This window comes from Diabrotica undecimpunctata, chromosome 9, assembly GCF_040954645.1.
Source record: "Diabrotica undecimpunctata isolate CICGRU chromosome 9, icDiaUnde3, whole genome shotgun sequence".
Classification (NCBI taxonomy): Eukaryota; Metazoa; Arthropoda; class Insecta; order Coleoptera; family Chrysomelidae; genus Diabrotica; species Diabrotica undecimpunctata.
In genome coordinates, this window is record NC_092811.1 from 25,526,859 (window position 1) to 25,542,379 (window position 15,521).

At 34.6% G+C, this 15,521-nt stretch overlaps 1 protein-coding gene across 2 annotated transcripts in view; it reads right to left on the reverse strand.

The window, feature by feature from the left end:
- LOC140449698 (uncharacterized) overlaps positions 1-15,521 on the reverse strand; it is a 174,920-nt gene that overhangs the window by 86,101 nt on the left and 73,298 nt on the right. For both annotated transcript variants that reach the window (XM_072542995.1, XM_072542996.1), the window contains exon 2: positions 7,440-7,681. In XM_072542995.1, coding sequence (XP_072399096.1) covers positions 7,440-7,681 — 242 coding nt within the window. The remainder of the gene's footprint in view (positions 1-7,439; positions 7,682-15,521) is intronic.

The following is a 15,521-nucleotide window of genomic DNA, read 5'->3' on the forward strand; positions in this document are numbered from 1 at the left end:
AATTACAACATTCGAATGTTACAATGAATTGAATTAAGGTTTCCGGCATTTTTAATTTTATTTAGTTTACGGTACTCGACGCAAGTAACAAAACTGCCATGCAGACGGACTCCTTCAAGGCTCTTTACCATATTCGGTCAACTTAGACGAAGTACTTATAAAGTCATAATAATGTTTTGATTTTTATAAGATAAAAATGCAATTATGATCGATTAATGACTACTACTTGACTTTAGTATTTGAAAGGGGCTCCCCATTCCATTTGGGAGACCGTAGACCTGCGATTTTATAGCCCGTAATAGCTCATAAACAGCGACTGGTCTATATACATATCTACAATACCGTAAACCGGGGTTACTTTGCGCCCTCCGGTGTTACTTTGCCCGATTACGAAAAAAAGTTTGTTTTAATTACCTACTAGAAATATGCGCAAAATACCCAACGCAACTACGAGTTAATTCAAGGTTGACAATTTGCCTATACGGTAACGCTACACCGGCTGTGCTACGTCTACGTGCACTCTAGACTCTAGTTCTTTCAGCAGCGGAGAGAAGATAAACTCTTGTAATTTTAAGTCAAAAAATTTGGAGTTTAGTGAAGATTTCGTTTAATATCTTACAAGTAAGTATTGCTAAGTTGGTAGTGAATTGTATTATTATTGCTGTTTACCTCAAAAAATATTCTAAAAGCCTACATATTAGTTCAAACCGATATAATATTTTGCTATGCAAAATTTAACAATTTCGAGGTTAGTATTCCCCGTTGCAAAGTATAACCAAAACACGTTGTTAGGATAACTTTGCTCCGAGGTAAAGTAACCCCAAAATATGTGTTAATTCTCTTTGTTAATTATTTATCAGCTTTTGAGTAAATTTATATGAGTACTGATGTTTTAAAATAAAAATATTCATGACCAAAATCAATATATTATATGAAAGTAATCTTATGTTTTGTTTCAGACATGCCCAGAAACTGCATTAGAAGGCCTGGATCAAGAAGATATGCAGACTACACTGCAGATACATTGCAGGAGTGTTTAAATGCAATAAAAGCAGGAGAAATTTCACACCGAGAAGCAAAGAAAAAGTACAACATATCAAGAAGGACAATTTTAAATAAATTAAAGGAAGATACCTAAGGAAACCTGGAAAACAGCCCATATTTTCTCTACAAGAAGAAGAAGATTTTGTTCAGTATATTGTTGCATTGGGATAGTTTGGATTTCCTGTAGATACAACAGAATTGCGTCACATTATCTATCTATATAAGGATTTTTACAGCTGTCGCCGCCTTCCTTCTTTCAGCCAACGTCTCTAGTCCTTTCTGTTCTGCCATTCTCCATCTCTAAGGTCTCGTCTTTCCATGGCCTCGTCCACTTCATCCCTCCATGATCTTCGGGATCTACCTCTTTTCTCCTTCCTATTGGGCTCCAATCCGAAATCTTTGCTATCCACCTTGTATGATCTGTTCTTCTCACATGTCCATATCAAATTAAACGTTTTTCTCCGATGTAGCTGAGTATGTCTTCTTCTACTACCATTCTTCGTTTTATCTCCTCATTTCTGATGCGATCCATTTTTGTCACTCTGCAGCTTCTTCTCATGAACTCCATTTCAGTTGCTGTGATTTTGGACCTGTTTCGTTTATTTATTACCCAATTCTCTGCTCCATAGGTCATTATAGTGCGTACCAAGGTGTTATAAATTCTCTCAAATTATTAAAGATTATTTGGACAGATGTGGTAGGGAAGGTAGGATTTTCCAGAATAATTTGCCTGGTCTAGAATGGGCCAAATCGTTTATTAACAGACATTCAGGTATATCCCGACGCTTCGCTGAGAATGTCAAGCGTACGAGAGCCGCAGTAAATGAGACAATGATAAGGAGCTACTTTGAAAATTTAACGACCGAAATATTAGAGGTGCCTTCAAGGAACATATGGAATTTTGACGAAACAAACCTTACGGATGATCCAGGAAAAAAGAGTGTACTCGTGAAGAAAGGTTGCAAGTATCCTGAATTAATTCGAAATGCATCGAAGACATCAATGTCCGTCATGTTTGCAGGAAATGCGGCTGGAGAACTGTTGCCTCCATATATTGTTTATCGAGCCAGCAAGATGTGGACCACGTGGACAGAAAATGGGCCAAAAGGATGTCGATATAACGCTAGTTCTTCTGGGTGTTTTGATAGCAATATATTTACTGATTGGCTGGAGCTTCAAATGATACCTAGGCTAATAAAATTAGAACGAAAGAAAATCCTAATATGCGACAAACTTTCTTCTCATTTGACAGTTCATTCGCCCAAATTATGTCGAGAAAACCAAGTAAGCCTAATTTGTTTACCCCCCAATAGCACACACTTAACTCAGCCTCTGGACGTGGCATTTTTTCGCCCAGTTAAAATAGCCTGGAAAAAAGTGCTATCGGACTGGAAAAATACCGAAGAAGGCATTAAAAATACAAATATTCAGAAACAGAACTTCCCACCACTGTTAGTAAAATTGATGGAAATTATTGCACCAACCATCAAAGATAATTTGATATCCGGTTTTCGCAAATGTGGGATATTTCCTTTGAATGTTGAGGATATTGAGAACACTACAAAGAATCGCATAAAGAAAATCAACATTCCTCCTGGAAAAAGTGAGTTGATGAATCAATTGAGGAACCTACGACCTCCACTACCGCAAATGACGAGCAGCTGCCAGATCTTCTACTTTTAAGGGAGAGGACACACTTAGTTTAAATGATGATTCATCGGACGATCTTCACTTCGATGAAATTGAAAAAGAGCAAGAGAAAGAAAGAGAATTCATAAATTTTGTAGAAGATAAATCCTATCAAACAAATGATTTTCATTTTGATAAGGTAGTAAGAGAAGTTGGATGTTTTGTGGTCTTTTCTTTCGAAGGACAGGTCTATCCTGGATAAATTGTTTCCTTTAACACTGATGCAGTTACAATTAATGCAATGTAAAAATCGCTAAAAATGTGGAAGTGGCCTTCAAAGAAATATCAACTTACATACTCTTGGTCCGATGTTCTTGGATCTATTAAACCTCCCAAACAAGTAACAAAAAGGGGTAAGTATTTTTTCTGTGCCTGAGCTGGCTTGTTCGTACAGTGACTAAATATGCAGTTGCACATTTTGGTACAACGCTATATTCAATACACATATTAGGTATTTGTTTCTAAAACCTTATTAAGTTTTAAAAAACTGTTTTTCGTTGAATATTTGCATTTCTAGTTCTTAAGTTTTTGAAAGGTACATCTAGTTGGACTTACAGAAATGGACTTCTGGCGCCGCTCGGCGGGAATCTCCAGACGCGACAGAATAACAAACGAGAGAGTCCGAGAAATCATGGGGGTTACACATAATATTGTTGATGACATCAAAACGACACAACTCAGATGGTACGGACACGTAAGGAGAATGCCGGAGAATAGAATACCAAGACAAATTCTTGAATGGCAACCAAGAGGTAGACGAAGACCAGGAAGGCCTAGAAGAAGTTGGAGAGAAGGAGTTGATAAAGAAATCAGAGAAAGAGAACTGGGGGACGATCTATGGAACGATAGAATGAGATGGAGATTGGAAATCGGAAGACGTCGAAGAACGTTGTAAACCGAAATTATATATACATCTAGTTACATTTTATGAGGTACCTTATCATATTTTTTTTGGATTTTATTAATATAATCCAAATTTGTTTTAGTTTTCTGCAATAAATTCTAAAAAAATATTTTTTTTCCGTGTTTTTGTAATTTATTTTGTGAGATGGGGAACATTAAACAAAATGTGTACTTAACATCGCACCAGTGATGTAAAAACTAGCGATTAGACTTTATTTTATGATGTGGGGCAAAGTAACCTTTGGCTATGGAAAACTTTGCTCCACATTTCAAATGAAAAAAATAACAATAATTCGTTATTTTATAAACAAATTTTATAAACATTTTGTTGAAAATTCTTCAGATACCTTTAAAAACGGAGCAAAGTAACCGCGGTTTACGGTATACAAAAATCGTAAATACTAGTGAGTTGCTTTACATTTTCTTCGTAAATTTCAGTTTAGTTGCTTTAGTCCCTTTACTTGTAAATTAATACGATAGTAGGAAGAGCCGGTCGATATTGAAACGTTCCAAGAATATATCTCATAATTAAACAACGCAAACGAACAAACATTATATTGATAATATGCAATCTTGTTTATGATTAGGATAACTGATTATTCTCATTACCAGTTTGATATGACTAATATTATATAAATAATACAACAAAGAAATTCGTGAACAGTACATAAAAATTGGAATATTATATATGAATATACAGGGTGCGCCATTAGTGGGAGGAAGTCCATTTACTCATTTGTCATAAGAGATACGAAAAAAAATAATTTAGGTAAAAGGTGCAGAATAGATAGGACGATACTTTAAAAATATTTTCAAATATACAAGGCCACCCATATTAATAGGGTGGGACAAACTTATCTTTTTTTTTAATAGAACACCCGGTTTTGGACTCTTCTCGATGTTCTCATTTTTGTAATATAAGGTTTTCTAGTGTTGTGTGTGTGTCTGTAGATAGTGGATGGCATTAGAACCTGTCTATTTGCCACAAAATAATTTTGAAGTGTTATACGAGGTAGTTTAAAAGATATTTACGTTTTTTAATTAATTTTGTAGCAAAGCAGAATTGTAGAGGTTTGACTTTAAAAAATATATGGTCCTAGTCCACTTCGACATTTCCCTTTAATTTTTTCCAATTATTATTGCTATAAAAAATGGCTGTATCGTCAGTGAAACTTATGATCTGGCCTGAGATCTGTAATGTAAGTAATGTGTTTATATAAATAGTAAATAAAAGCGTCCCCAACACCGTTCCTTGGGGGACTCCGTAAGTCACAGTTCTGGTCATGCTGATTTTACCATCTACACTTACCTTTTGCTGTGTGTCAGTTAAGTAGCTCTCTAACAATTTGAAGGTCACACCTCTGATGTCGTAATTTTTTAGTTTATGCAACAATAGTTTGTGGTTTACCGTATCAAATGCTTTAGAGAGATCTACAAATATACGTAAAGAAGCTTTTTTATTATCTGAAGAATTGTAAATATGTTTTATCAATTTACCAGTTGCATCTTCTGTAGACCTTCCCTCTCTAAAGCCATATTGACTTTCAGGTAATATATTATGTTTCTTAAAAAAATATGTAGACGAGATTTTATAATTTTTTCGATTAATTTACTTACTTAGATTCGAAGTCAAGCTTATTGGTCTATAATATTCACGTTCACTACGAGCTCCAAAATTCACTACAATATACAAATATTTGTACTAAAGTTGCTATTTAATGGATGGATAGGTACGTAAAGGTTGTTGTTATTTGGTGAATACACAGTTTAGAAGAAGTTCATACATAAATTAGCTATGTCTTGACCATTTGTTGCAGATTCGACTTGATAAAATAAGGAGTTAAGTAGGTTATGACTAGATCGCTTATCATTGATGTTCTCCTAAAATGATTTTGAGTCATTTATTAGGCCAGTATCTATACCTTTAATGTAACTGCCGAAGTAAATTTTAGACAGTTGTTTACATTCATCTCTTAGGTGAGAAAATCTAATATAGTCATCATCAGAACGATTATTAACATAAATATAGTGAGCATGTTTTTTCTTCAGAGTCAGTCTTCTAAGATCAGCAAAGAACCACTTGGGAAAAGTTGAAGTTCTATATTTCTTCAATGGCACTAAGTAAGCAATTCCTATAGAGAGAACTTCATAGAATAATTTTGTAGCAACAGCAATATCATTAACCATACATACCTACTAGTCTATGGAAGTAAGGAAGTTGTTAAGCGCAATGTAATCGCCATTCATTGTTGGAATATTTTGGTCATGTGATGAGAGGGAAAAAGTACCGAGTGTTCCAGTTAATTATCCAAGGAAAGATTCAGGGCAAACGAAGCGTGGGGAGAGGACGTATATCTTGGCTGCGCAATTTAAGAGACTGGTTCCAGTGCACATCTAACCAATTATTTAGAGCAACAGCTTCAAAGATACGAATAGCAATGATGATTGCCAAACTCCGTAGCCGAGAGGGCACTTGAAGAAGAATCGCCATTCCGAAAATCATAAAACAATTCATCATAAACGAACTTATTTCTATTTGTTTCTTTCACATCGAGGTTTAAGCAAACTTTATAAATCACATCATGGATGCTAGGATCTACAAGGGGATCACTTGCTTTTAAGATATTTAGTTCCCTAAACTAAGACTGTGTGAAGAGTATAACTCAGTTAAAAAGATCTTTTGCTTTGTGATATGTATATTGGGATTGTTGAATTTCGTTCTTGTTATATTTTGTTTGTTTTTGTTAGTATGTAAGATTTTTAGTCTCATTTTTAAAACTTTTTTAAACTTTTTAATATTGATTTTATATTATAAGTAATTTCAAGTTTTGAACCCTAACTGTGATATTATATATTGTAATTTAAACTGTTAATGGGGTTATCCCGTGTATTAAATAAATAAATAAATTAATTAATTAATAAACAAAGGATCCAAGAGGATCCCTGTTCTATGCTGTAATAAACACTGTATGGAGAAAAGCTCGACTGAATCATCAGTAACTTGAGTCCGAGTAGATCTGAGACTAAGTCTGAGCTTTAAACAGGAGAGACTGAAAGGGGAAGTTCTAATCCATAGGATGAGATATACAACCACAGGACACGTGTGAAATCACCAAACTACCACTACTGCGCTTCCCTCTCCCGAAGTGTAACACCATCCAAAAAGGATCCAGGACGATGCCTGCTCGTATGATTTGTATTAAACACTCTATGGAGAAAGGCTCGACTCAATCATCAGTAACATATTTGAGTCCTCGCAGGTCTGAGAACAAGTCTGTACAAGCCAATGTTTCAAACAGGAGAGACTGGATGAGGAAGTTCTAATCCATAGGACGAGATACAGTTGCTTCAATTATTGTCTGCAGTTCAAAGTTGTTAGGGACTCGGATCATTATATTTTGAAAGAATTGACAAAAAATTGTCAGATGAATAAATGTTGACATTTTTTTTTTAAATTCATGTTAAATCAATTGCGAGATTTTCACAACCGATTATCTTCAATCTTAATACAATGTAGGAATATTCATTTTAGAATATTTTTTTAAAAATTCTCTGAAGACTATTTTATTAATTTTTAACAGGAAGATATATTTCTTATTTTACTATTAAAATTAATTAATCTAAATTATTGAAACATATTATACTATTAAAATGTATTAATTAAACTACTTGGATATGTTTATAACAATATGCTTTATAGAAGATCCTGTAAACTCTGTTTTTATAATAACTATCTACAACACCAGTCATACAATCAACAGCTACCACCTTAATATTAACGAAAATGTAATAGTATCACTCACCTGTGATCTGTGTACTGAGCTAGAATGTGATGGCGAACTGTCCTGACTGTGGTTGGCCTCGGTGTACGATTGCGTCATGGAATTCTGACCAATCCCGAGGCTCTGTCTTTTAGCCTGTTCCTTTTTCTTTCCTTCCGCAGCCGCTTTCATGGGATCGTAGCTCTTTCTCCTCTTCCAATTCTGGAATTCTACTTCTCGACTGGAGAGGGAAGAGTTGCTGCGAATTCCACCTTGTTTTTTTCCTGAAATAAAAAAGGAAATAATCAGTCAAACGTTCTAAAAGGATGTAGTAGAGTTCAATATCATCAAAACGCAATACCAAAGCTTGGCGATGTATTTATTATATAAAACTGAAAAAATATGTACAACAAGCAGTCTTTTTTGAATTATCGTTGTAAAATTGTTTTGAAGGTAGTTTCTTGTGGCATTTTAATATTATTTATTGTTAGACGCTATTAAGCAATGTAACTTGGCATTTTTAAATAACGGTTCACCCACTATTGTTCCATTAATCCCTTATTCCCGTCCATCTGCTATAGCCCTTACAATATGCCCAGGATATTATAACAGCAATGAAATGGAATGTTCTACAAGATCCCCACGGGTCAAACCAATCTTTTCAATTCATTATCCAAGAGGAAAAGAAACCAAGACAAAACCTGAAATGTGGAACTTCAGCAAAGCAGATTGAAATTTGTACTAATCGCTCTTTATAATTCTAAACCCAGTGGGGAGGTATGGCGATATAATTGAAAACCTCTACTCTCAGCCACAAATACTGCTAACAAACACCAGATTCCAAAACCGTGGTGGGATAAAATGTGACAGGAAACGGGTCGACATAGAAAGTTAACTTTTTTTATTCAATATAAGCAAAACCCTACATTTAGTAACTTAATAGAATATAAAAGGATAGATGGATTAGCGAAGAAAACTTTTATGGAAATAAACCGAAAAACCGGAGGATGTGAAAGTCTCAATCAAAATACTCCTATTAAAGTTGGGTTACGAATGATATTACCAATTCTATAGTTACTGTTTCTAGAGATAACTTTTACTTAGAACGTCTGTTTTACCTATGGGAACTAAGAAGGGCCCTTAAACAAAATAATAACACTGCTGTTGGTAAAAACAATATATATTATTCTATGATCTCTAATCTGACAAACGAACACAAAATCCATCTACCTACTCACTGTTCTATAAAAATAAAAATGTAACAACTGTAAACCTTCATTGCATGACTGATAAGATAAAAATTGGCGAAGGGGTGCGACAGGGAGATATTTTGTCGCCAAAACTATTTATAACAGTCATGGAGTACGTATTTAAAAGATTAGAGTGGGTCTAAGAGTATTAACAGTGACGAACAGAAACTAAATCATCTCCGATATGCCGATGATATTGTTCTCATAACAGATGACTTACGATGAGTCAGAGTTATGCTACAATAACTACAGCAAGTACCACAGAGAGTCGGTTTGAAGATAAACTACGGAAAAACAAAAATGATGACAAATCTCGTTCCCAATGATATAATAAAAATCGAGATATCGCCATAGAAGTTTTGGAAAGAAATGTGTATTTGAACTACGAAATAAGATTAACGCGGGACAACCAGATATCTGAGCTACTCAGATGAGTACGTTTAGATTGGGCTGCATTCAGAAAAATAAGAAGCGTGTTTAAAAACTATCTCAATTCATTTAAGGACACAAACGTAAAATGAAGAGATCAATTCTTGGAATCAGATTGACAAATAGACTAAGGAACGAGTAAGTTCGTAGACGAATTTCCTTGTTTCTTAGTCTACGGAGTGAAAGATATCGAACACATTACAAGGCAAACATAGAGATGGGTGGGGCATGTTAAAAGAATGAAGGACGACAGGTGCACAAAAAGTTGAGCTTGAGTTGACCAAGGGCAGACAAGCGACGCCGGGGAAGACCCCCCAACACGATGGAGTGACGACCTCAAAAGAATTGTGACCAATTGAATGGTAGAGGCGCAGAACAGAAACAGATGGAAATATTTAGAGAAGGTTTATGTTCAACAATAGACAAATCAGGGCGGATTGATGATGATTTGCATATCGAATATTGTTAATAACTTCACCATTCACTTTGATTTCCTCTGTAAGATCTTCTAGCGCCTTTCCAAAAATCTGTTCTGAGTATTGACTGAACAACAATGGAGACAGTACGTAGACACGTAACCCTGACAGTTCTGTATATCTGTAGTCTATGCTACTATTATGTAGTGATCGTTTTACTGTCCAGCGCTCTACGCAGTCGAATGCCTCAAAAAAATGGACGGAAATCACAAGTTAACATTCCCTGGTGCTTAATGTATGAGTATGATCAAAAAATCTCTCGAAGAAAATGATTTAAAAATTAGTAAGTATATCTAGATATTAAATATTCTGTGATCGATATTACAGAGTAATGGGAAAATAGATGGAGACGTATGCAGTAAAGTTTGGTTGGCACGGATGAATTGGAATGAAGGGAGTGGTGTGTTGTACGACAGAAAGATTCCAAGAAACAGAACAAAAAATTCTATACGACTGCCATAAGATCAGCTTCGATGTACTGAACTGAATGTTAGGCAGTTAAAAAGAAAGAAGAACAACGAAAGCACGTGACCGAAATGAGAATGCACAGATGAATGAGTGAACTCGCAAAAAAGGAACAATTAAATGGATTTATTACAGAAATACTCGGGGTAAAAATAAGACAGCACACTTGTTTTAGGCATACGACTTTTCGGCAACTGCTAAAAAAATATATCATATTAGGCTACCATTAATTAGAAAATGAAACGCACTTTAAAATAATGTGCCATTTGACCCCCCTCCCATCTAAAGCCTTAACCTTGAGGGCTAAAAATATTCACTGAAAGTCTTTCCGATTTTTCATATTATTTGCCGGGAAACGTTGGAAAGTTTTCAAATTGCTGCTCTGTATATAGTAGTTAATATACGAATGGTACAACAAAAAAGATTCAATACCACAAATACAAAGTATAATTCAAATTTTCCCGGGATTATTATTCAGTTCTAGGTAACGCGATTTCACAAAAAAATATTGGCAGCGTAATCAACAAACTAGTTCAAACTATAATTTACTGAATAGCTTATATAACCTTAATTCAATTATAATCGGTATATAAAATATGGCAATATTAAAAAAGGTGATCTAGCCATCAGTTCTATATATGAGTACACTAGCACAAAATAATAAGTATTTATAATGAATCGGGTCGAAGCTTTCGAAATGTGGTGTTATAGGCGCATCTTACGTATATCCTGGGTTGACAGAGTTACTAATGTGGAGGTCCTGCGTAGAATGTGGAAAGAATGTGAAATTCTCATGACCGTCAAAACTAAAAAGTTGGAATATCAAGGACATGTAATGAGAAATCAAGGACGTTACGGCCTTCTCCAGCTAATTCTCCAAGGGAAGGTAAATGGCAAGAGAGGACAGGGAAGAAGACGCATTTCCTGGCTTCAAAATTTACGAAAGTGGTATAACACGACTACCACTGAACTGTTCCGCGCTGCAATAAACAAAGTAAAGATAGCCGTGATGATCTGTCCAGCTGATGCCGACCTCATTTCTTCTTCTTGTTTAAATTCGCCTTGTGCGAACAGTCGCATGATCTTTACTTTGTCCAAAGTGGACCCAAATAGTGTCGTGTTCTGACTCCATACAACAGGATCACGTTTCCCTTCTATTTTTTTGAGGATTTTGTTAATATCGATGATTTTGTGATATCATAATAAAATATTTCTAATTTATTGTCAGAACCATTGCAAGTGGGAGCATAAACCTGTATTAGATTCGTTGCTAGAGAAGCTGTATTGATCTGGAGCAAGGACACCCTCAAAAATTGGAAAGTTGCAATATTTCGGCCATGTAATGAGACATCCAGAGAGGTATAACCTTCTACAACTCCTAATACAGGGCAAGATCGCCGGAAGAAGAAGCTCAGGCCGGAGAAGAACATCCTAGTTCCGAGAGTGGTATCAAGAGACGGGGTACTAAAAAAGAAGAAGGACACTCTGTCCGAAATGGGTATGAAATTCTTTATGGATCTCTTTATATTACCACCTACCAGGAACCCCACGGAATCATTCTTCCATGATGCTATCTTCTTTTCATGACTGACTTAAAAGAGCTATCGGAGGTCTGCTTGTTTGGTTGTTCTCGATCATGCTAAAGATTTTCCCGTGGATGTCCATATGTACACTTAATGCAGTTGTTTCCCGTTGCCTTTTGCATCTCTATGCCGTTGACTTGGACGTAGTTTCATCCGCCGGCCTTTCCAAGGACAAGAACGTGCCCTTACTCTTATACTTATACCTTATACTTATTATTCTTGGTGGGTACTTGTTAGGGAAATGAATTGGAACATGACTTCTCTTTAGGGGGTTGGGAGATAGCCATGGCTTTAGTGGACAGGGTCGCATCTCTGAACTATACCTGTATATCTGTCTCATACTGTGGTCCTATGAGAGTATCTATCCGCTACCCTCGAACTCGACACAGTTGTCGATTGCTGGCGAAGTTTGATAATAGCGAGTCCCTCGGAACGCGAGGATTAGAATTTTGCCTTTTGATTTCAGTACGGTTATCTGATTATCCTCATATCTTTGCAAGCGAGACCAGTCTCCTTCAACATCTGTATCAAGAATCTAACATGCCTAGTATTGTCAAAGACCTTTTGGTAATCGATAAAGATAATAAAGACCTCCTCCACATTTGTGACTTCCGCCCAAATTCTCCTATGAATTACTTTTAGGAATACCTTGAGTTCGTACCATTTTATCAGTATTGTATATTAGGTCGTCAACCATAAGTGTTTAATGCTGAAGAAGTTAAGTACTTCTTATTTCTATTTATGTTTACGTCTAAATCAAGAACATCATTTAAGGACTTTCTTAGTTACGTGCGATGATAGAGTTAGGACTGGTGGAACATTATCTGATAACGAAATTATCTATTCAGTGGCACAGAAAATCGATACTAATGATTTAGATTGTATCCGCTTCAAAAGTTTAAAAAAATTTATTATTATAATTCCGAGTAAATATTCAAAATAATATTGCTCACGCCATCTATCCGCCAAGTTCATTTAAATTGCCTCAAGAACCCTACTATAGTTCCTAAAATCTCCAACCGTCACCTTAAAATGAGAGCGTTGGTTAACTCATCTCGAGTCCCGAGCGAAATTCAACGTCAAACAGCCAAGGCGTTATTTTGTTTGAGTGGTCTCTTGATGAGGTAAGCCGAAAAATTCCTTTTCTCTTATATATTTTTAAATAAATATTTATTTTAGACCCTTACCGGAAGCCCTGATAGTTACTAGAACTATGTTTATTGGCCCGAGGAAATAAATAACTATGGATTTATGGTATGTGTTCTGAAACACAATCCTATATATTTTTATGGTGTATAATCATGTTCCTGCTAGATAGATCCAAGGTTTCTGTCAGCCTAGTACCTAGACGGTAAAAAAATTTGGATAATACTAGCTTTTGTATAATTCAGGTTGTGAATGAACTAAATAACAGTGAAGTGATTTATTTTAATTTTACTTCTCATGGTAATTGAATCCTGTAAACACAAGTGTTTGGTTTTTCTGGGATGACAATTTTTTAACGTAGAATGTTTTAATAACTTTTTGTTACTTACAAAATAATAAAGGTTAACTTTGTTTTAAATTTTTCATTTTATATTCTTTAAGCTCGTTTCCTTACGAGGATAAACTATAAAGGATGGCGCCCATTTCATTTAAATTTTTAAGATAATACAAACAGCTTCTGTATGTTTTTTGAAAGAACCGCACCCAAACACTTCACCAGCAGAAAGGCCTAGATTACTTGTATACCTAAGTAAATACCTAGTTTGCTCGAATAATACGACATACGCTCCATGGGTTTCCATTAAAGAGGCAAGAACAGCATTAATACACTTAGACAATGCTATATATAGGGAATAATCGAATTATCTAATCAAAAAAATTACTGACTTTTTTAATGCCATATTTTTTTATTTTAAGGGTATTTGAAGTAATGATTCAAAGAAGCGGCTCTAATTATGCTAAATGAGACCAATTGTGTCGCGAATTCCTCGGCAGAATGTAGTAGGATCTGGTTACCCATATTGAAAGAGGAAGTTATTAAAAAGAAAATACCAGTATTAGTAAGTCAGTAACATATGGAGCATACATCATTCATGTTTGTTAAATAACAAACATATAAAATCAGAATTTGGTGTTTATTGAAGGTAAACTAAATGCACGACCAAATACTTACCATGTCAGGATAGTATTATGAGGTTTTTTTCCTGGTTTTTCCCTCATAATTTACTATGGAATCACTAACAGGAGAATTTTACTATCATCATGGCATGTATTTGTCTTTTTAAAAGGCGAATTACATGCTATGATCTTTTCTGATGGATATTTTCAAGTTAAAGTTGATTTCATATAATCGAATGAACTATCTTATACGTAAAGTCGTCCCAGGAGCGCAACTCAACAATATTGGCAATATCATTTTAAAGTCGTCTACTTTAAAATGTATAATGTATGTCTGAATTGTCAATATAAATGAGTCAGATAAAATTAAATTAATAGAAGAATTGTTCACTAAATAACAAAAAAAAAACAAAATTTGTTTAATTTACTAATGTTTAATAATGTTTGTATTTTGAAAACGATTTCCGAAGTGGAAATTAAAACGTCAATAAACGTACTTTAACCTTTAATTGTGGCTTATTCCCATTTAAATGGTAATTAATGATTTATAATAAATAAAAATATTTGTTACTTAAGTATATAACTTGAATTTTTATTTATTTCATCTCTCTAACACAAAATTAGTAAGAATAAATCACACCTCTTTGTTGAATCAAAATCCACAAAGTAGAAAACTTTAAAAACACGAATTTTTTGGCGTCTCCCTTGAAGTTTAACTTATATGAGGTTCTACTGTACATACACTGGATTGTGTAATATTATCCCTAAAGCCCACAGTGAAACAAAGCCACTACTTATTAGTTAAGTTAAAAAAGTGCCTTCATTATAAAACACAAAAGAAAGACAATGAGACCAAATTGAAAGATTAATTTGAAGAAAAGGGGACGTTGACGATTATGCTGGGATCAAGATCTTACTTATAAAATTGATTTAAATTTTTTGTAATTGGTTTTAAATTTAAGTGACTTATTCTAAATCAAAAAATTATATGTTTAAGCTTTTGCTGTTAATACCCATGCATTGCGCATTTATTTACGTTTTCTACAAAGAAAATCCATGGTTTTTCAAGCGCATCGTTGGACACTTTAATTGGCTTTGTTATTTATTTTTTTTTTCGTCGAAGTCGATTTCGTTAAAAATGACGCATTTTAAATAAGTTTTTGTGCCGACTCACCGATGCGTTGGAGAAACTATTGTTAAATGATTATGCTAGTTAGTGAATATTAAGTAAGTCTAATTGATTATGACAACCTGTTACTTCTTCTTTTGCAATACAGCCGCAATAGAAAATATTGGTTAATCGTGTACAGCTAGAACATTTTTATTTGATGTAAAATGTCGCGTTATATTTTTTTTTTGGTCTGCTTTTTCACTATACGGTGAAATATCTGCGGGACAGAAAATTAAAATATAAAGGTTCTCAGAACTGTCTGATCATTTCTATACCTAAAATAAAAGATTGTACTTCTTTAAGACCCATGTCTCTGATGTCACGTCTACCAAAAACACTTGAACAGATCCTGGAAACAAGATTGGAATGGTGCTGTGAAAACAAAGGCATATTCCCCGTAGCTCAGTTAGGCTTTTCGAGAAATAAAGGAACCATCGATTGTTTGTCACAATTAACTACTGATATCCAATCGTCTACTCAAAATAATAATTATTTAGCAGCACTATTTCTAGATACTTCGGGTGCATATGGTAAAGTTACTTTAAACTTACTTTTCGAGAAAATAACACACATAGGAGTCCTAACTAGATGTGTACAGGTATTGGTTAATCTATTTCTTAATAGACAAGTATTCATTTGGTGCAATA